The 23,740-nt window shown below is 36.6% G+C and overlaps 1 protein-coding gene across 2 annotated transcripts; it reads right to left on the minus strand.

Moving 5' to 3' along the window:
• Positions 1-1,327: 1,327 nt before the first annotated feature.
• LOC133524975 (acidic mammalian chitinase-like) lies at positions 1,328-23,122 on the minus strand. Of its 2 annotated transcripts, none has more exons than XM_061861150.1 (9): positions 22,956-23,122; positions 20,801-20,983; positions 20,434-20,534; positions 19,076-19,207; positions 18,674-18,801; positions 3,019-3,139; positions 2,501-2,686; positions 1,735-1,860; positions 1,328-1,518 (listed from the first exon to the last, which is right to left on the minus strand). In XM_061861150.1, the coding sequence occupies exons 1-9, from the start codon at positions 23,017-23,019 to the stop codon at positions 1,387-1,389; spliced, it is 1,173 nt and encodes a 390-aa protein (XP_061717134.1). In that variant the 5' UTR covers positions 23,020-23,122; the 3' UTR covers positions 1,328-1,386. The 2 variants fall into 2 exon arrangements, with proteins under 2 accessions (XP_061717134.1, XP_061717133.1); XM_061861149.1 differs by lacking the exons at positions 1,328-1,518; positions 1,735-1,860; positions 2,501-2,686; positions 3,019-3,139 and adding exons at positions 16,388-16,552; positions 16,701-16,826; positions 17,285-17,470; positions 17,784-17,904 and having other exon boundaries at positions 22,956-23,120.
• Positions 23,123-23,740: the final 618 nt, after the last annotated feature.

The following is a 23,740-nucleotide window of genomic DNA, read 5'->3' on the forward strand; positions in this document are numbered from 1 at the left end:
GTCCTGCAACTCTTCACCCGATGACGCTAGCAATACCAGGCCATCTAAAGAAGACATTTGTCGAGTACCCCACTCTTCTCAGTTCACATTCATCATTTCTCAAATAATTCAATGCAAACTACTGTCCATGAGTAGCTTGAACAGCCACGGTGCCGCTTCACATCCTTGCCTAACACTCTTTTCGACGCTAAACCACTCAACTGTCCATTTACTCTCACACAACCACTGGAACAGAGCGGTTCAAAATACATTGGAATGAAAGGCTTTTTTTATATGCCACTGAGTGACTAAAAATAAGTATTAAATGTATAAATCAGAAAATAATTACCTACTAATTTATTTATTTTCTCTTACGTGTTTGGATGGTTATAGTTATAATAATATTAAGTCACGCAACGATGCATTTACACTAAAAGTTTTAGCTAGAAATATCGAATACGTCTAATTTTTGCGTTTCGACTCGTTTTTATAAATGTGGGCATCTCTGTAGGACGATAAAATCTAGTCAATTAAGTGAATTTTTGCAAAATACCATCAGTTTTTGCAATACGTGCAACTAGCTTTTGGTACATCGATAAAAAAAAAACCGATTTCTCGTTCATTTTCTTATTTCTGAAAAATATTCGAATTTTATTCGAATATCTCGTCAGAAAAAATCGAATATTCGAATACTTGAATTGAAAGTTTCCAATATTTGCAATCCCTAGCACGGACATAAATAAAATAAATAGCCCATTTATTCGATAACCAACTTAAGCTATAGGTACACGAAATAAACTAATTAACTAACATAAAATAATTAATTACTAGGTTTGCCCCCTCTCAGGCAAAGGTCTCCTCCAAATCATGCCATTGCGCTCTGTCTTGAGCTAATTCCTGCCAGTTATTTACTTTTCGTTGTAAGTCGTCTGCCCAAAGAGCGTTTGGTTTGTCTTCTCGTTCCTTTTGGCCTAGTCCACAGCGTGACGATCTTAGTCCATTTCTCTTCGTGCATTCTCGCCACGTGACCGGCCCACTTCCGTTTTGATCTTAATGCATATTCTAGAGCATCAATGCAATTTGTTTTTTTGTCGTATATAACTATCTAACTATTGTGGCGCAGTAAAGAGGGTCTTGGCCTCCAAAACGAGAGAATATGATCGAGTATCGTATATGGTCATGTCTAATTTTCTCGATTTTTATGTTTAGTATATTTATTTCTGCGGTTTGGTGCAACCGGCCCTAAATTATTGGTAAAATATATGTTAAATATGAAACGTCATCTTTATAAGGACGTATCTGGGGAAGCTTCAGAACAAGGTGTGCTTAAACACAAATAAAATCCACATAATTTCAATCTTTTATTTACTTTGATATATACTTTTTGTAGCAACACTGTTCTTATATTTAGGAAGAATTATATCCAGCGATTCCCGCTGAGATGAGAGGGAACTTGTCTCCGCAAAGGCCATTGAAGTCATCCAAGTCTACGGCCCAGTACATGATGCCTCCTAGGCCCATGGTCTTGGCATACTGTGCCTGGAAAACGAAGATTTTTTTTAAATAAAATAATATCAAAAAATCTGTGGCGAAGCAAAGTTAATCTGCTGCGAGTCAGATTACAATTAACATAACATAATAAAAAATCCTATAAAACTTAAAGTCATGTGTCAAGTGTAGCATATCTCCGCTAAATCGCAGTGCTGTATTATGAATTTCTTTTGCATCTCTATTAACCAGCCGTATTCTACCTACCTTAGCCTTAATGGTGTTGGGGTTATCATAGCCGACCCAGAAGAGATCCTTATTAGCATACACGTAGCTGCCCTCTACCTCGGTGATGTTCCATTGTGTGGCGTTGTACTTTTGATCTTCGCAGATCTGGAATAATTACAAAACTTTTTAATGCAGTATCGTCAATTCGTCAGGTTACTCGCACATCTGGACGTAAATAAAAACCGTCAAACAAAATAAAGCCTGTAGAAAAGTTACATGTAAAACTTCAACTTGCTCTATTTTATTTGGACCTACTACAACTTATAGCAACGAAAACTAAATCCAGACAAAGACATATGTTAAGTTTCATGTTATTTCAGCATGTTCTTGAAAAAAGAAAAGGCAATCTGGGTTTTGTCGCGGTAGTTGGTTTTTGAGACTCTCAATATAAGACTCTCAAAAGACTATGTACTAAACGAACTAGAATAACTATAGAAGTCGGACGACAGACGACGGTGAGCGACTCAACTGTACTGCGCACATGTTAACTACGTCAAATATTGTAATGCCACGCAATTGGTTTGGTGATATTTGATTTAATTTTATCCATCTAATTTTTTATTCACAAATTCAACATTTTTAAAAGCAGGAAATTGTGTATCAAGTAATATTCAAAGCTGCGGGAGGGGGTTTATGAAGAAGGTATAACTTATAGTGACAATTGTCAATCAAATATATCGTTACTTGAAATCAAAGCCGTACTGAAAGCTTTGTCTATGCATATTCCTTCGCTGTATGTGCATACCTCATAGTAACTGTAAACTCCAGCTTCTGCAACATAAGGGCCGGCTGCTCCGGCTCCGGTGAAAGGCGCTCCCGTGGCAGTGTCGTTCAGACTGGTCAGGGTAAAGGTTTTTCCGTACGCTCCCAGACCCAACACCAGCTTGGAGGGAGTCGCGCCGTTGTTGATCCAGACGTGAACGGAGTTGTTCTGTAATAAACAATATATGTAATACAAACACCTTAACCTGAAAAGCTAGGTTTCGTTGAGCTGGGGCGGTTATAGTAGCGCTACCTCATTTTCACGCAACATAAGCACAATGGTTGTCGATTAACGGAAAATTCCTGGTAAAACTACGCTTATATTGTACGCAAAAATACTCCAACTGTTGGTTTAAATAAATGTTAAGCTACTACATATAAAGAGTAGTTACATTATGTAAGAATATAAAAAAGTTAAGTCAATATTTATTCATTATGTACCTACCTTATAATATACGTTAGAGGAAGAAATATTAACTTTAAAGTGATTGGATTACTTACAACATTTAAATTTACGGAGGAGTCGTCAGTTAACTGAGCGTAGAGGGGCGCGTTTACTCCAGTCACAGTATCCCAAGTGCCGTGTAAGTCGTACGTCATCAGGTGGATGTAGTCCAGGTATCTAGAAAGAGGTAAGGACTATTTATCTATATATATATATATATATTATATTCATATTATCGTCAAATTGCGATTTCTGCCATTCGCAATTTTTACCATTTTATTTCTCTACGGCTTTCTTTCCCTGAAAGCATTTCTAACCATTCCCAATTTATTTCGTCTGTTTAAAATTACGGAAGAGTATAATTTTAGTCTAGCTAGGTATGACGACGAGTGAAGTGAGGAGGAGCGTCTTAGATAAAGTGCGACCGAAATAGTGCACGAAGTCAAGCAAACGAAGCGAGCGTGGTGCTGCGGTAGCGGCCGGGGTACCCCAGAATCAATTTTTTTTTTGTGGGATATTGATTTACATTACATAACATTACATCAAAATACAAACAGTTATACAAATTATGCAAATACTTAGAAAACCCATCAAGAAACTAAGCCATTTGAAAAATAATTATAATAGGAAAATATACTAATGATTAGAAATCCTATAGGGACAGGAAACTATTGAGAAAAAATTAAGTACTTAGTAAATTATACAAATGTAAAAACAAAAATATCGCCATTAATACCCACATCACAAGCTTTATTGACTTTACTGTGGGGCTAGATTGATTTGCGTACCATTGTAACTGTTTTAGAAGTTAGTAAAGGTTATTTCTTTCAACACTTACTCGTTCAGTTGGGTGACGTTGTAGGACAAATCGATGTGTGACTGGGTGACGGCGACGGCAGCAGTCAACAGATAAGATTTCGCGGCAAAGGCTTCCTTCAACTCCTTGATTAAAGTCACGAATTGTTCCTGAAACATTCACATATTAAATAACGTACTGTGTTAAATCATGTCATTTCTGGTACCTTGATGACGAGGAAATTGTTAGGATTTGTCGAAAAGCCGATTACAAGGAAGAAAAGAACGTTAGATTTATTTACTACAATACACTAAAGGAACTGGCGGAGCCAGAACCGACTTGCCATTGTTTCATCAGTAAAAACTGCTACCCTCATAACGGGAAAAAAGGTAAATATGAGTAAGTTAGGTACCTTATCAGTGTCTGCTCCACCTCTCTGTGCAGGGTACTCCCAGTCCACGTCCAAACCATCGAAGCCGTTGGAATCAATATAGTTGTACAAGTTACTGACGAAGTCTGCCCTCAAAGTATCATTGTTGACAACCTGCATATTTATAAAATATTAACATTTGCACAATAGTACAAAACTTCAACTAAGGATTACTTCAAACAGCATTTTTTGTCAACGAGAATGTTAAGCGAGATTTTAACTACACACGTAATAGTTGAAGTTTGCTTTAACTTCGTAGTATTTCTTGATGGTACCTTAAATGAACACTTTAGGTAAAATATCGTTATTTATGGAATGGTGAGTTAATCATCAGAATGGAATTTGTACAAAAAATTCATTTAAAACCAATTTTTTTATTGCTTATCGTAAAAAAAGAGAAAAAACGTCCTTAGAAAGTACACTGCTCCAGAGCTGGAATGTATCATTTTCTGCACTTTTTTGGAACAACGGCGACCCACTTTCAGAAATGAAAAAATATATGAATACCACATAGAGACTTTTTTTAAGGTACCTTCGATAAAATATAGTAAAGATAAGCAACTGACTACGAGTTCAATAAAAAGGTTCTCTAAATCATTGGCGAAAATTATTCTGCCGTATGTAATTTCCCTTTCGCATAATTTGATTTCGCCAAATGATCAAGTAGCAACTCAATAAATTCATATTATTTCCCAACCTAACAGTATGTTGGAATAACAACTTAAAAATAAACTTTTTAAAATACAAGGTTTTAGGTAGCAGAATGAGTTTGTGTGTCTAATACGAAACATAAAAAGTTTATTTTTGTAATTTAACATCGTTCGATGCAAAAAAGAACGCAGTTCACCTAACACGCTCCACGCTTCGCTCGTCGTGGCACCTATCTTGTCTCTGTCAAATGACTAGAGTCTATCGTATTATTTATTTTTTTGAAAAATGAATGATTTGGCGAAAGGAATGTATTATGTATGTTGTATTTCATAATAATAATCTACTTAACAATAATTCTACCAAGTAAAACGTTGTCATAACGAAAGTTTGCTGAATGTTGGTTGCCAAAGTAAATCATTTGAGAAAAGTTGGTTGGCAAGTGAAATTCTGTCAATAAAACTTCGGCGGAAAGGCAGAACACCAAATAAAAGACAATATAGCAGTCATGTCCAAACCTAGGCGGTTTCATAGAGTCGGATGAACCTTGCGTATTTGATTAGCTACCCAACAAGAGTGATGTTTTAAATCTATGAATGTTCAAATACAAGTTTTCTTACCGCTGTAAAGTTTGTTGAGCCTTCAGTCCAGCCACCAATAGCAACTAAGATTTTCAAATCGGCATTCTTCTTTTTTAACGCAATGAGGTCAGCAACAGTATCTGCAACACGTAAAATTAATCATTGTGGGTGCGCTTACAATAGCTCATCTTTGTTATCAAGAAATTCACTTAAATAGTTTTACCTTTACCTAAAAATGTATGGTACAGTCAGCGTCAAATACTTCGTAGCAGTGAAAGTAGCCAAATAGTTCGGTACACCATATATTTAGTATGGTGTACCGAACTATTTGGCCACTTTGACTGCTACGAAGTATTTGACGCTGACTGTACATATTTCAATCAATCCTAGATCTCGATCGAGATCTAGTTCTTTGTTTTTACGTATTTGTTTGTCAAACAAGTGAATTATCTAACCCTAGTTTGTGATTAGTTTTCTATTAGTTTGTGAGTAGTTCTTCTTTTAACTATTGTTTAGTTTCCAACCAAAAATATCCTAAGGTTAATCTTATTCGTAGGACAAGACACCAATATTTATGATCGGAGAGAATGCAGGGGTAAATATGATAGATCACTTACTGGTCTTTCCTTCGTAAGTAGTTTCTTCAGGAGCAATAATGCCTCCCGTGGTTCCGTTAAGCAAGAGGAACGAATAGACGATATGCGTGCAGAGATCAGTGGGCAGGTCACTCACGCCGAAGCGGCCGTTTCCAGTCCTCTCGTTGGACCATTCACCGTAGTAGCAAACCACGACACCACTCGCTGCAAATATTTACTTAATTTATAAAATTCTGTATAATTATTTATTTCTTCATTTGGATTACAGAAATGGATCCCAGAATCCCCTAAAGAGCCCTAATTCGCTTTAATATTTTTATATATTTTTACTCCGTTATTATGTACTGATTTGGATTTTTTATTAAAAAAAATATATTTGCAGGTCCATTTAGTCAAAATCAATTTCTGTATCTTACAGGCATATGCAGCGAGTTTTGTAAGTGCTATTTGGTAAACTGGAACTCCTCCTAGAAACACAACTCTCCAACGGTGATTTGTTTTCTATGTTAAGGTTGCGAAGCAATTTCTGCTCATAAAAGTGCTTGAGGTAAAGTGAATTGGTATTTTTTTTATTATTTGCAAATGGATATATACAGTGGCTACTATTAATAAATCTCTTATATCAAAATCAGGCCCTTGAGGCATTGAACCAAGGATGTTGGCGGCGTTTCCTCGTTGTATCGAAATGCTGATACGTTGTGCGAGGAAGCCACCAGTTACTTTCTGCAAAAAAAATCATTCATGTCTTAAAAAACGGCCTGCACTTTATTGACAAGATAATCCATGGTGACCTAGTCGGTCCACGTCCGTGCCACAAAAGCATATGTGTGGCGTACACACCAAAACCCCGAGTCGCAAACCAGTAGCCAGTCTAAGGGAGGTCGGATTCAAGAAAGTACCAGTATTAGACGAAGGATGGGCATGTCGTTTGTAACCAGCATCCTGGGCTCCGACCGCCAAAAGCCTCGCGCGATCTGGATCTGTACAGTTGTTTGGAAGAGTAATATAAGTTAAATCACAGTAAACATTATATCCCAACTTCTTTCTGATTTTGGGTAGCCTGGAATTTTTTTGCCTCTAAAATTTGTAAAAAAAAAAGTTTTGCTATATGGTTACGTTTGGTATCACTTTCGTGTAAATCGAGATGCTAAATTCACTTCAGAAATTTAATTTATACGTTTTCATATAAAACACTTGAAAAAAAAATTAAAAAGAAAAAATTATATATGTCTTATTTTAATATGCACACAAAATAAACCGATTCGTTGTAAAAAATATACACATTACATAAGTATGATTTTTTTTTTAATATGGATAGCAGATTGGGACGGGATGCGATTTTTTTCTGCTATCTTACTTTTCTAGTGTAGTCCCGACCTCGTAAAAGTCAGCTTTGATGTACCCGATTCGTGCATATCTGAACAACTACAGGTCAATAGCCCTTATCATGATGGAGTCCATTATCATCAGCCAGCTTCGCCCACACATGGAATACTGTTCTCATCTATGGGCAGGGGCACCTCAGTACCAGTTTAGAACCCTCTGGACCGCATCCAATGAAGAGCGACTCGAATTGTCGACTGTCGGCTTGACTCCTTGACGCTGCGTAGAGATGTGGCCTCGCTCTGCATTTTCTATCGCACGTATAACGGGGAGTGCTCCGAGGAACATTTCCATCCTCCCCACTTATATAGATGGTTGGCAGTCCTCAACTGTACGTTTCTCCAGAAACTTCCTGCCTCGCACAGCTAAACTGTGGAATTAACTGTCGCCAGCGGTATTTCTGGACCGATACACCATTCAAACCTTCAAGAAAAGAGCGTACTCCCATCTTAACGGCGCACTTACAACCCTGGTGTTGCGGGTGTCCATGGGAGGCGGTAATCACTTACCATTAGGTGATCCGTCCGCTCGTTTGCGTCCTATATGATAAAAAAATATATATATACTACTTTTTCTGTTAAAGATTATTCAAATAACTACTGTTCAATTCACATATCGATAGAAGAAAATAATACAGAAAGAAAGCAGCAACACAAATACAGGTAATATAATTCAAATTAAAAGGTTACAGATTATTCACAAAGTGAAATGAAGATGATGTACTTAGTACTTCTACACTTACTACGAGTACTAACGGATGCAGCCAGACTACCGCCGACGCACAACAACGCGCAAAGTACTAATACCCTCATTGTTAAAGGTTAATAGAGCAAAGGCTACCAATAACGATATCCAAATGCCTTATTAATACCTCTATCTTAACTTTATAAAATTTAAGACAGCACTTGGGGTTTAGTTGGAAAACTACACCTTTATATACTCCTGTAATCTGCTGTACGACTATTCCGTGTTTAAACACCTGCTGTCTTGGTTAGTGATGGGCAGCCTGTAACTTTGAAGGTGAAAATTAGACTTAAATTTCATGTAAGTTTCAAATGGGAAATTTCGTTTATATTTCTTTATAATTTTCTTGGTGTTTGAGTTTTTAGTGAAAAGACGCGGCGGGGCAACTTTGATATATAATATGTTTAGATATAAAATTCGTTAAAGCTCTGCCTGCTTTCTTATCTCAAAACTGTTCATATTTTTTATATCGAAATTAACAGCATGCCAAATAGAATGAAATGTCAAGCGAAGTCTATAAAGCTCAATAAAACTATTACGAATATTATGGTTTATTTGGATAACGAATAAGAGAGAGAAAAATGATAATATGTATATTTTTTTAATTTACACATACGAAGCAAAATAAATAGCAGATAACGGGTGATAATAAAAAAAAGAATGGTTTTCTGTAGACTTATAAACAAAACTATCGATATAAACAAAAAAAGCTGTTAATAAAGTTGTAGCTAGTTCATTTGAGATTCCTGAATTTCAAATGTTTAATTTTTTCAAACATTTGTTTTTGTTAGAATGGAGTCGAAACAAGAAACTCTGCGGAGACGTGTTGTACATTTTAAAAATTCTAACTTAAACATGGGAAAAGGGACACAGTGGGTCATTTCAGTACAGAAAATGTACCAGTTTCTACTATGTATAGAATTCTTGTATCCTTGACTATAAATCCCAAAAGTGGTAGTGGCTGGCCAACGAATATAATAACCAAGGCAAGCCTGAATTGACTCCAAAGCACTTTTTAATTATATTATGAATTCCATGAGCCAACGAGATACCGGCAATTTTTTTAAGAGTAACACTTGCAAACCGTACATTTGTCGATCATTAAATATATAGGTCTGGAATGCTGGTAGAAGATAAGAGCCACGGAATACACTGATCAGTAAAAATGGGCCATTATGTCTCAGTGTCGCTATATGACTCGAAATTACAAAAGGAAATCATTCAGTTTTGATGATGAAAGTTATTTTTAACCGACTTCAAGATTTTAAAAGAGGAGGTTATCAATTCGGTTGTATTTTTTTTTTGTTTTTTTTTTTTTATGTTTGTTACTCCATGACTCCGTTATTTCTGAACCGATTTTGAAAATTATTTTTTTGTTTGAATTTATATTATATATACAGATTGGTTCCGTTTTTGTCAAAACTCAGTTCTGATGATGGGATCCATGAGGAATCGAGGGAGCTCTATATTTTTTTATTTAAACTTTATTGCACACATATAGAAAAATGTACAAATGGTGAACTTAATGCCAAAAGGCATTCTCTACCAGTCAACCATTGGGTCAAACAGAGACATTTGTGTATGTTGGTGCAGGAAAAAATAATAACAAATAATAAGGAAAAAACTAAACGTGAAGTCAAATAATATTAAAAATATATAAATAGTTAAATACTACTACTTATATAATGTATAAGAAGCGCTGGTGGCTCAGCGGTAAGAGCGTACGACTTGCAATCCGGAGGTCGCGGGTTCAAACCCCGGCACGTACCAATGAGTTTTTCGGAACTTATGTACGAAATATCATTTGATATTTACCAGTCGCTTTTCGGTGAAGGAAAACATCGTGAGGAAACCGGACTAATCCCATCAAGGCATAGTTTACCCTCTGGGTTGGAAGGGCAGATGGCAGTCGCTTTCGTAAAAATTAGTGCCTACGCCAAATCTTGGGATTAGTTGTCAAGCGGACCCCAGGCTCCCATGAGCCGTGGCAAAATGCCGGGACAACGCGAGGAAGAAGAAGACTTATATAATGTATAAAAGATAAACTAATACATATAATTATGTACATATACATGATGGTGACCTTATTTAAATTCTTCTGACAGAAGATACTTGCGAAGTAGTCGTTTGAAAACGGGTTTGCTTGGGGCTTGTCGAATAAAGAGAGGGAGGGAATTCCAGAGACGGATTGCATCAACGGCGAAAGAGTTAGACATAAAACCAGTACGTTGAGAAGGAATCGAGAGTTTGAGAGAACGGGAGGAACGAAGTTCACATTCTGGACTGGAGGGGAGTGATGAAAGTGAATTTACGTTTAAGATAACCAGGAGAGGAAGGCTCGAACAAAATGAAGATTAAAATACTCAGGATTCTAAGGGACCTACGACGACGGATGGAGAGCCAATTTAGCTGATGGCGATAAAAAGAAACATATAGTGATTTTTGTATTTTATTTGATAAATCAAGCATTTATATTTAAAAAAGTAACATTTGATGAAGTGGAACTGCTGATGATGATCAGAATGGAACTCTTCAACGACGCATAGTACACGTTTGGCGATTTCTCCTCTTTGCTGTGTTTGTTATGTAAATTAGATTTTCAAGACAAATTTTTGTCAAGTTCGAGTTCTGACGATGGGGTCCATGAGGAAGCGAGGGAACTCCTCAAATGTTAAAGGCATATATATAGTGATCTTAGTATTTTCATTAACAAATCAAGTATTTACATTTGTAGACGTGACATTTGATGAAGTGGAACTGCTGATGATGAACAGAACGGAACTCTTCAATGATGCATAGTTCACGTTTGGCAATTTGTTCTCTATGCCAAGCAGTTAGGTTTTCAAGGCACATTTTTATATTTCTATCCTATTTAGTTTTTTTAATAATTATCTGGTGCTTTATTTCATGCATGGTGTGAAATAATTTATCTTAAGGTGGTTCGATTTCCATACAAAAAACGATTGCGTTTTATGAAGTCCTTACACACTATAACTAGATAAATATGTGCGCATCTATCTACTTTCGACTATTCGTCTGCGCTAAATTGATAGAAAAACTATGTTTCTTACAGAAATCACGCAAAAAACGTTATATTTTTCTATCAAAGTAACACCAAAATAACGTTTTTTGCGTGGTTTCTGTATGAAACATAGTTTTTCTATCAATTTAGCGCAGACGAATAGTCGAAAGTAGATAGATGCGCACATATTTACGTAGTAATAGTGTGTAATGACTTCATAAAACGCAATCGTTTTTTGTATGGAAATCGAACCACCTTAAATACAGTCGAATACCCTATTGCGGGGTATCTTACCAGTCAACCATAGGGCCAATCTGAAATGTGTCAAGGTGGGTGCAGTGGGAAAAAAAAACATTTTACCTCCTTTTCTACATAATTAGGCGTGGGACGCTGTCTTTTTAATTACATTGTATGAAATCTACAATCAACAATAATCGTCGGTTTTTTTAAATTATCCTTTTAACAAAACTGATATACTTACCTGGAAATGGTTGATACTACACTAGCAATAATTCTACAATATCAGGCAATATTAAAAACAAGTATTATGGACAAGTTTGAGCAGACATACATTACAATTCTTGGACTCCATTGAGATACCATTTGTATGTAAGAAAGTCCGAAACAAACCTTCCACAATATCGGCTGAATGATAGTTTTTGTTGCTGTTTGAGTAGTTGAGTGTATTAAAATAATTGAGGAGCCGAAAATTGTGTCCAGTTAATAAAAATGAGTAAGATTTGTGTTCCGAAATTGGACAAAAACGGTGTCCAAAGGTCTTATTCGAACTTTATATCTAAACTACGTCAAAAAACTGACCATGGGCCCTATTCTAACATCCATTGATGTTATTGTAAATAATAATAATAATAATCATGTATATATTGCCTAATTTAAGTGAAATTTATGCGGTTACATTTCTACAAGAAACATTTCAATTGTATCATTTTCAACAGTTGAAAAATGTCACCGTTAAAGAAAATTGTGAAATATTTAAGAAATTGCCCATCGCTGGTCTGTAGTGATAATTAAGCATTAAAACGCAAATATTTACAAACGAACCAGTCTATATAAATGTAAATGTATATTTATTTTACTCTTAATTTTAAATTATGATAATTTACCGTACGCTTTTCATTGTATTGTCATTGTCATAATTGTATAATGGTGAAATGTGTGTACGGTAGGTAGTGTAGGTACAGGTGCGGTGCTAAAGAACATGGTAATGCGTACACATTTTTTTCCTCGTGAGTACTTACAAGTGCCCTAAAAGACATTTCCAAAGCAGAATTATTGAGGGGTCAATTTATTTTCATACAATTTTGTATGGAAGAATTGTTTAATTACCTCTAAATGATGTTTAATTGGTCAAAATTTTGCTATGGATACTTTTACGTATACTTATTGGAATAAAAAAAAATTCGCATGGAAAAGGAATTTTCATAATTTTATATTTCTGGACCACCCTGTTATCAAACCTACCCAAAAAAAATCACGGAAATCGATTTAGAAGTGCGCCCTGTAGAGTCGAACAGATGGACATATGAAAAAAATTTTGCCTAACAGGCCAATTCGAACGTAAGCTGATGTCATTAAAATCTAAAAGATGTCATTCTTTTATCGTGCATTTCGCTCGTACTCACGCACGAGACGCATGATAATTGATAAAATAGTTCATATATCAGTCGTACATTTTGATGTCAGTGTACAGTCAGCGTCAAATACTTTGTAGCAACCAAAGTAGCCAAATAGTTCGGTACACCATATATTTAGTATGGTGTACCGAACTATTTGGCCACTTTGACTGCTACAAAGTATTTGACGCTGACTGTACATTCGAAATTGGGCTGTAAGCTGTAACCGAGATGCTTTGTGCGTGTCGGTTTGTTTGGTTTGCCCTCGTCCTCGAGTCGCAATAGAAGGAGTTTAACGCTCCCCATTAAAACATTGTTAAAAATGTTATTAAGACATTGAACCCGAAAAAGCGCAACATATAATCAAAGAGAATTTGGAATAGAGCTGTATTGTCAAAAAAAACTTTGTAGCGCCATAAATTTACTGCCATCTTTCGACACATAATTAAAACTTAGAACGCCATTTGACTTTGATCCTTATTCTAATAGATAAAAGGCCAAAGGTATAGCAGTATCGTTTCGAGCAATGGCGCCAGAACCTTTAGGTAGTGCCCGGTAAGATGGCACCACTTTTTGATATTTAAGATTTTTTTTTGATAATTTACGTCGCTACAAAGTTTTCTTTGACAATACACCTCTATTCCAAATTCTCTTTTGGATAAGCAACCTACAGCAAAATACCCAAGGTTAACCACTAATTTGTAGCGCGACATTACTGCCGACTGCATTACTGCCGTTGACTGCATTACAGTCAACTACTATAGCAGTATTGCAGCGCGACAATACTGCCGTCTGCGATAAATTTATATAAAATTGGACGTTTCCTGCAGTCATGTATTGCTGACTTAATTACTGCCGCAAATTTCAAAATTGGTGCTGCTGCCCGCAATTTAGACATATGCGTCAATAATGCAGTCAGCAGTATTGTCACTCTGCCATACTGCGGCAGTAGTGCAGCTGCGGTTGGGAATACGAACGTTACCTTTGATTAACCTCTGCGACTGATGGATGGTGACCGCCCATACGTAAGTGGAAACTGACTCCTAGAACATGGGAGCTCTTTAGGATGCCAAGTTCTTGTGACAGTGCAGTTATCAAATATGACCATTACAACCGAAAGGCGAGGGTAGAGCATGCTGATTAGGAAGATACACCAAACGGTGCCAACGGACCTATTTTCAATAAACGACTTCAAAATTGCATCATTAGACCGTCTTAACATGCAACAAAAACATACAAAAACTTTTTGCATTTTAAGCCAGTGAGGACCTATATTGGTGCTATGAATACCGCACACCAAAGTAGCAAGCTGTTCAATTGATGTGGGTTCATACAAATATGCGGCACCTGGCTGGTAATCTACCTGCTGGTGACTAATAGCTACAGAATGGGAATGGAAGAGAAAATGGAGAGTATTTTTCCGTTTCCAAACGCCCAGTCAGTCGGTCATCCGGTCATCCCCTGAATGGTAAAAGTATAACCCTGTCCATCTTCGTCGGCAAAAGGAGGGCCATCAGAGCTTCACCCTGTAGTGTTTTATCTCTATAGGATTTGGTAATTTAATACGCTATATATATCACATTTTTCTACATCGAATACCTTTCCTGAAATATCAACAGGAGTTTTATAATAAATCGTAACTAAATAAAATGTTTCATATATCATTCGTGCATTCTGATGTCAGTGGACGTTCGAAATTGGCCTGTAAGCTGTTACCGAGATGCTTTGTGCGTGCAAAGTGACGTTTGTTTGGTTTGCCAGTCTTTTCAGTATTTTTTCCTCCTCAAAGTCGCAATAGAAGGAGTTTCGTAGTCGTAATTTTATCGAGGCGGTCCAAATTAAAAGGCTCTAGGATAATCGTAAGATGTCGTAAGATGGGCAGATGCTTTATCGGAAGAGTACAGATTGAAGTGTGGAGTGAGGCAGGGTGGTTTGACATCTCCTCGACTCTTCAATCTGTATGTTAACTCCTTGATAGAGAGTCTCAGCAGTACCAGGGTTGGCTGTTGTGTGGCAGGTAAAATGGTGAACAACATTAGCTATGCCGACGATATGGTGCTGTTGGGGCCCTCGGTGTGTGCAGTTAGTAGGCTGCTTGGCGAGTGTGAGAGGTATGCGGTGGCTCATGGACTTAAGTACAACACGACGAAGAGTGAGGTACTCGTATTTCAGTCGCGCGGTTTTAAATTAGACAGGGTCCCGAAAATTGTGTTAAATGGAGTACCACTAAACGAACCGCTAAATTCAAGTACTTGGGTCACTGGGTCACGGAGTGCCTCTCGGACGACCTGGACATTGAGAGGGAGCGTAGGGCGCTGGCTGTTCGTGGGAATATGTTGGCTCGCAGGTTTGCGCGATGCAGTAATAAAGTAAAAATTACTTTATTTAAGGCATTTTGCCAGTCTTTTTATTCGTGCTGCTGTAGGTGAACTATACACAGCGGGCAATCAGTGCCTTGAGTGTGCAATACAATAACACGCTCAGGATGCTGTTGGGACTGCCCTGGTACTGCAGCGCATCAGGCATGTTTGCGGAAGCGCGAGTAGACGGCTTCCATGCCATTATTCGAAAGCGGAAAATATTAAGCCTCCATAATGCGCCGCGTGCGGGAGTAACAACAGCATTCTGGACGTGATCGCTAGCAGTTTAGACTCTCCCAAAGCTAGACACTGGAATAATCTGCATGTAATTAATTAATAGGCAGAATTTTAACCATTATTAATATTTATTTTGTGATTATATGTAACGCTAAAATGTACCTTTTTATTTGTATAGGATTTAAATTTAATTTTAATATTTTAATCATTTTTTTTTTAATTTACGTTATTTTAATCATTTTATTGTAATATGGATCATTTGTTATCTGTAATAAAGAAATTTAATTGAATTAAATTGAATAATGTTATTAAGACATTGAACTCGAGAAAGCGCAACATATAAGCAACTTACAGCAAGATACCCCAGGTCGACCACTACTCTAAGCAATGTAAAGGTACCGTTCGGATTCCCGACCACAGCTGCACTACTCCTATGTTATTACTCTCCTATATGAGTCTAATTTGTAATAATGCAAAAAATATATAATAATATGGTGTTTTTTGAAATCTTCAATATTTCTCGAGATACTCGAGAAATCCTGGTCGAGAATTCCCGTGCCTTGAGAAATAAAAAAGGTCGAGAAATCAGAAACCCTAGGTTTACTTTTTAGTTTTTGTAGATGTCAATATCATTTTATAATTTCCTCAGGAATTAATTAATTGTGATTTTTAGTAAGGTACTCGTTAGTCTAAGGAAGTTTTATCGCATTTGTGTATAAACCATGACTAAGGGCCAGTTACATCAACCACCATGATTCAGACTAATTCAATGTCACTCAGCTGTGCACTATTTATGAGACTTCCTGTTCAAAAAAATATAGCGTACGCTTTAACGGCGACAGACGATTTGGTGCAACCGACCCTAAGTTATTGGTAAAATATATGTGAAATATGGAACTTTATCTTTATACGAACGCATCCGGGGGAGCGCCAAAATAAAGTGGTTAAACAAATAAAATGCACATAATTTCAATCTTTTATTTAAATACTTTGATATATACTTTTTGTAGCAACACTGTTCTTATATTTAGGAAGAGTTGTATCCAGCGATACCCGCTGAGATGAGAGGGTACTTGTCTCCGCAGAGGCCATTGAAGTCATCCAAGTCTACGGCCCAGTACATGATGCCTCCTAGGCCCATGGTCTTGGCGTATTGTGCCTGGAAAACGAAGATTTTTTTAAATAAAATAATATCAAGAAGTCAGACTACAATTAACATGTGTCAAGTGTGGCATATCTCCGCTAAATCGCAATGCTGTATTATTAATTCCTTTTAAATCTCTATTATCCAGCCACATTCTACCCACCTTAGCCTTAATGGTGTTGGGGTTATCATAGCCGACCCAGAAGAGATCCTTATTAGCATACACGTAGCTGCCCTCTACCTCGGTGATGTTCCATTGTGTGGCGTTGTACTTTTGATCTTCGCAAATCTGGAATAATTACAAAACTTTTTAATGCAGTATCGTCAATTCGTCAGGTTACTCGCACATCTGGACGTAAATAAAAACCGTCAAACAAAATAGAGCGTGTAGAAAATTTCTATGTTCAACTTCTACTTGCTCTGTTATCTTTGGACCTACTACAATTTCTAGCAACAAAAACTAAATCCAGACAAAGACATATGTTAAGTTTCATGTTATTGCAGCATATCCTTGAAAAATGAAAAGTTAACCTGGGTTTTATGGCGGGAGTTAGTTTATTCACCAATCACAACTTTTTTTAATCGCGGGAAATTGTGTATCAAGTAATATTCAAAGCTGCGGGAGGGGTACATTTATGAAGAAAGGATAACTTATAGTGACAATTGTCAGTCAAATATACCGTTACTTGAAATCAAAGCCGTACTGAAAGCTTTATCTATGCATATTCCTTCGCTGTATGTGCATACCTCATAGTAACTGTAAACTCCAGCTTCTGCAACATAAGGGCCAGCTGCTCCGGCTCCGGTGAAAGGCGCTCCCGTGGAAGTGTCGTTCAGACTGGTCAGGGTAAAGGTCTTTCCGTACGCTCCCAGACCCAACACCAGCTTGGAGGGAGTCGCGCCGTTGTTGATCCAGACGTGAACGGAGTTGTTCTGTAATAAAAACACCTTAACCTGAAAAGCTTGCCAGGTTTCGTAGTGGAGCTGGGGCCGTTATAGTAGCGCTACCTTGTTATTACGCAACATAAGCACAACGGTTGTCGATTTACGGAAAATTCCTGGTAAAACTACGCTTACATTGTCTGCGAAAATACTCCGATTATTGGTTTAAATAAATGCTAAGCTACTACATATAAAGAGTAGTTACATTATGTAAGAATATAAAAAAGTGAAGTAAATATTTATTCATTATGTACCTACCTTATATACGTTAGAGGAAGAACTATTAAGTGATTGGATTACTTACAACATTTAAATTTACGGAGGAGTCGTCAGTTAACTGAGCGTAGAGGGGCGCGTTTACTCCAGTTACAGTATCCCACGTGCCGTGTAAGTCATAAGTCATCAGGTGGATGTAGTCTAGGTATCTAGAAAGAGGTAAGGAGTATTTATCTATATTTATCTATTATATACATATCATCGTCAAGTTGCGATTTCTACTATTCGCAATTTTTACAATTTTATTTCTCTACAGCTTTCTTTCCCTGAAAGCATTTCTAACCATTCCCACTTTATTTCGTTTGTTTAAAATTACGGAAGAGTATCATTTGATAGTCTAGATAGGTACGACGACGAGTGAAGTGAGGAGGAGCGTCTTAGATAAAGTGCGACCAAAATAGTGCACGAAGTCAAGCGAACGAAGCGAGCGTGGTGCCGCGGTAGCGGCCGACGTGCCGGAGATCCAATTTTTTTTTTTTTTTAGTATATTGATTGACATTACATAACATTAGATTACATCAAAATACAAAAAGTTATACAAATTATGCGAATGGATAGAAAACCTATCAGGAAACTAAGCCATTTGTAAAATAAATATAATAGGAAAATATACGAATTATTAGAAATGCTATAGGGAAAGGAAAGTATTGAGAAAAAATAAAGTAGTAAATTATGCAAATGGAAAAACAAAAATATCGCCATTCTCTCATCGTTTAGTACCCACAACACAAGCTTTATTGTCATTACTGTGGAGCTAGGTTGATTTGCTTACGATTATACCATAATAATATATATTAAGTGTAGTTAAGTATTTTAATAAGAATTTGATCGCCTATTTCATAGCCATTTACAGGAAAATAATATATAAATAAATAATTGGTTTAGGAGTTAGTAAATCTTATTTCTTTCAACACTTACTCGTTAAGTTGGGTGACGTTGTAGGACAAATCGATGTGTGACTGGGTGACGGCGACGGCAGCGGTCAACAGATAAGATTTCGCTGCAAAGGCTTCCTTCAACTCCTTGATTAAAGTCACGAATTGTTCCTGAAACATGCACATAACTTACTGTGTTAAATCTTGTCGTTTCTGGTACGTAGATAACGAGGAAATTGTTTGGATTTGTTGAAATGCCGATTACAAGGAAGAAAAGTTAAAAGATCTAAAAGAAAGAACGTTATATTAATAATAAAAAAAAACTATAATACAATAAGAGAACTGGCGGGCCAGAACCGACTTGCCATAGTTTCATCAGTAAAAACTACTACCCTACCCTACCCTCATAACGGACAAAAAAGGGAAATATGAGTAAGTAAGTTACCTTATCAGTGTCTGCTCCACCTCTCTGTGCAGGGTACTCCCAGTCCACGTCCAAACCATCGAAGCCGTTAGAATCAATATAGTTGTACAAGTTACTGACGAAGTCTGCCCTCAAAGTATCGTTGTTCACAACCTGCATATTTATAAAAATATAAACATTTGCTCAGTAGTATAAAATTTCAATTAAGGACTAGTTAAAACAGCATTTTTTGTCAACGAGAATGTTAAGCATGCGAGATTTTGACTACACACGTATTAGTACCTATAGATGGTTAACCAAGGGATGAATTGCACGCATTTCTGTCGAGGTAGTTTGTATAAACTTCGTAGTATTCTGCCATCACTTTAAATTAACAATTTAGGTAAAAATATTGTTGTTTATGGAATGGGGATTAATCATCAGAATGGAAATTGTACAACAAATCCATTTAAAACCAAAATATTAATTAGGTATTTATCGTTAAAAAAGAGAAAAAACGTCCTTAAAAAGTACACTGCTCTAGAGCTGGAACCTATCATTTTCTGCACTTTTTTAGAACAACGACGACCCACTTTCAAAGCATGAGAAATGAAAAAATATTTAAATACCACAGAGAGACTTTTTTAAGGTACTTGCGATAAATAGTAGGAAAGATAAGCAACTGACTACAAGGTAAATAAAAACGTTCCATAATCATTGCCAAAAATTATTTTCCCGAATGTAATTTCCCAACCAATTTTTCGCATAATTTCATTTCGCCGAATGATCAAGTAGCAACTCAGCAAAATAATTGATATTATTTCCCAACCTAACAATTAGCATTTGTATGTTTGGACAACAACTTAGAAATACACTTTTTAAAACGCAAGGTTTTAGGTAGCAGAATAATGACTTTTTAAGTCTAATACGAAACATAAAAAACTTAATTTTTGTAATGTAACATCGTTCGATGCAAAAAGCTCGCAGTTCAACTAATACACTCCTGGCTTCGCTCGTGGTCGCACCTGTGTTGTCTTTGTCAAATGACTAGACTTTATCGTATTATTTATGCCAAATGAATGATTTGGCGAAACAAATGTATTCCATATGCCAGAATAATAATCTACTTAACAATCATTCTACCAAGTAAAACGTTGTCATAACGAAAGTTTGCCAAATGTTGGTTGCCAAAGTGAATTATCTGCAAAAAGTTGCCTGGCAAGTGAAATTCGGTCAATAAAACTTCGGCGAAAAGGCAGAACACCAAATAAATAAAATTCATGTCAGTAATGTAACGTATATATGTACGGAAGTCTAGGTGGTTTCATAGAGACAGGTGGACCTTGCGTATTTGATTAGCTACCCAACAAGAGAGAAGTTTTGAATACAAGTTTTCTTACGGCTGTAAAGTTTGTTGAGCCTTCAGTCCAACCACCAATAGCAACTAAGATTTTCAAATCGGCATTCGTCTCTTTTAACGCAATGAGGTCAGCAACAGTATCTGCAACACGTAACATTCATCATTGTGGGTGCGCTTAAAATAGCTCATCTTTGTTATCGAGAAATTCACTTAAATTGTTTTATCTTTACCTACAAATTAATGACATTTGTGCTTGACGAACTAGTGAATTTACTTAACCCTAGTTTGTGACAGTGATAGACCAGTGGTTAGTTTTCGACAAAAAATAACCAAAGCTTAATCTTAGGACTAGGCACCAATATTTATGATAGAAGAAAATGCAGGGATAAATATGATAGATTACTTACTGGTCTTTCCTTCGTAAGTAGTTTCTTCAGGAGCAATAATGCCTCCCGTGGTTCCGTTAAGCAAGAGGAACGAATAGACGATATGCGTGCAGAGATCAGTGGGCAGGTCACTCACGCCAAAGCGACCGTTTCCAGTCCTCTCGTTGGACCATTCACCGTAGTAGCAGACCACGACGCCGCTCGCTGCAAATATTAACGTAATTTAGAAAATTCAATATCATAATGCAAATATTAACGTAATTTAGAAAATTCAATATTTATTTCTTCATTTTGATTACCGAATAGGGTTGTTTCCAATTTTTTGAAACGCTTGTATTACGTTCTATATTAACTAAAAGTTGCCCTAAAATTCAATTTATATACTAAAAACGGCTTTAAATATGTTAAATTTACAAAATATATTTTGACAGATGCTTTCGCCCCCAAAACGATCTTTGAAAATTGTGTGAAGTCACAGTTTACGGTTTGACACAACTACATACATACGTAGAAGATACGAACTGTCAACTGACATTTGTCATTTGTTCTTTAGCGCCTAACTGTCAATAGTGTCAATCCGAGAGTTGTGACGTCATCAGAATCTTCAATGACGTTTCGAGTTTGCTCACGTGACGTGTGCCAAAAGATATTTTAAATTAAATATTTACAAAAATATGGTCATTACAGGTCCCCTTAAAGTAGTTTAACATGTTCTTATATTCCAAAATTTATTGGGATACAATTTTGCCCTAAGTTTTGTAGATGGAAACAACCCTATTGGATCCCGGGATCCCCTAAAGAGCCGACTAAATTTACAGTTTAAAAGGAGGAGATTCTCAATTCGCTTTAATGTTAATATATATTTGTTACATCATACTCCGTTATTTATGAACTTTGGAAAATTAATTTTTTACTAAAAATAGTATAATTTTAAGGTTCATTTTGTCAAAATCGAGTTCGGAGAACAGAAACTCTTGAAATCTTACAGGCATATATACTCATAGCAATTTTTTAAATACTTTTTGGTGAAGTGGAACTACTGATAAAGTCGAGAACACAACTCCTCAATGGCGATTTGCTTTTAAGTTGCAATAAAAGTGCTTGAGGTAAAGTGAATTGATTATTTAGATCACGGAACGCTGTAAATGCTGTAATGCAACAATGTGTGCCAGCCGTTTGGGCTTGTCGTGATGTTATGTCACGATTTGAATGGTATTTTAAACTGTTTTATAGTTTCCTTTTTCTAATAATTATTACACAAATATCTTCTCTTAATTGCACACATCAATAGAAGAAAATGATACAGAAAGAAAACAGCATCACAATTAGAGAGTTTGCAACAGGTTTTTATCGCTAAAGAGCGATCTCTTCCAGACAAACTTTCGGAAGCGGAAATTAATAAACTTACATATGTCAGTAGGTGATCACAAACGCCTTTCAAAGATAGCATACACCAGAGAATTTGGGACGGGTACCGGTGCCGCCGTGGCCGGGTGGACTAGTGGTCAGGGCTATAACTGTGTAAATCGAAGTTCGTCAATTGCGGGCATTTTTCTCTATCACCCTAATTACGTATTAGTGAGAATAAAAGAGAAAAATCCCCGCCATTTGCGAATTTCGGTTTTTGCTGTAGCCCGGTAGGCCCTAAGATGTTAGCCGAGTTAGATGAACACACGGGTCCGATTCCCGCCTCGTTCACCGGTGTACTTGGTCACTTTTTTTGGTAGGTAGGTATATAGAATAGAGTTGAATATTTTTTATACGTAAACACAAACAAGACAGATTACATAATATAACAAAAAAAAGAAAGTATAAAGTGCCACGAAATGGCCTCATCTCAGCAAGTTGCTTCCAGCGTTGATCTTCCGATGAGACCATCAAGTGTGAAAAATCACGAAAGGTAACGGACAAGAAGAAGAAAGACATAAAATAATATAAAGTGAACAAGTGGAAAAAAATATATGATATCTATTTCAGTTTATAAGTTATATAGTAGTGTAACTACTTAAAAAAACACAAATCAAAAATATTTATAATTTGATTTTAATAAAATAATTTGATTTGTTCCCTAGTATGTCAGTAGGTGTTGCAAATGAAACCTATCACAAAATACCCACAAAACAAAACGAACAATATACCATGCAATTAAAAGATAACCTAGTACTTCTAAACTTACTACTGACGGATGCAGCCAGGCTACCGCCGAAGCACAACAACGCGCAAAGTACTAAAACCTTCATTGTTAAAGGTTAATAGAGCAAAGGCTACCAATAACGATATCCAAATGCCTTTTATTAATACCTCTATCTTATCTTTATAAAATTTGAGATAGCACTTGGGGTTCAGTTGAAAATGTACGACTTTATATACTCCTGTAATCTACTGTATTCCGTGTTTAAACACCTGCTGTCTTGATTGATAATCAAGCATTAAAACGCAAATAATTACAAATGAACCATTTATATAGACAAATGTAAATTTATATTCATTTTACTCTTAATTTTATATTATGATAATTTGCCGTACGTTTTTCATTGTATTGTATTTGTCATCATTGTATAGTGGTGGAATTTGTTCCTAGAATTTTGTTACTGACGGTAGGTAGTGTAAGTACAGGTGCGGTGCCAAAAAACATGGTAATACCTATACCTAATATTTTTCTCGCCTTGTCTACTTCTGCCGACTGGCAGTATCAGGGATGATGGCAAGAGGCCTGATGGGGTGTCATTGGTTTCTTGGAGCTTGGGACGGATGTTAGTGTGGGATGCTGCCTGCGTAGACACACTGGCACCGTCCCACCTCCAACGAATTTATGTAAAAGCGGGCGGAGCGGGGGAAACAGCCCAAATTTCGAAACGTAATAAATATAAGAGCCTCGGTAGAGAGTACCATTTTGTACCTATTGGCGTTGAAAGTCCATGGGGTCCCAGCGCGCACAAGTTTTTTGCAGAAATCGCGAAG

This window comes from Cydia pomonella, chromosome 14 (genome assembly GCF_033807575.1).
Source record: "Cydia pomonella isolate Wapato2018A chromosome 14, ilCydPomo1, whole genome shotgun sequence".
NCBI lineage: Eukaryota > Metazoa > Arthropoda > Insecta > Lepidoptera > Tortricidae > Cydia > Cydia pomonella.

Coding starts and splice junctions, on each gene's coding strand:
- LOC133524975 (XM_061861150.1), bottom strand. CDS start 23,019: ATGAAGGTTTTAGTACTTTGCGCGTTGTTGTGCTTCGGCGGTAGCCTG. Junction 20,984..22,955: donor CCTGGCTGCATCCGTCAGTA/GTAAGTTTAGAA, acceptor TAATATTTGCAG/CGAGCGGCGTCGTGGTCTGC. Junction 18,802..19,075: donor GTGGAGCAGACACTGATAAG/GTAACTTACTTA, acceptor TGCATGTTTCAG/GAACAATTCGTGACTTTAAT.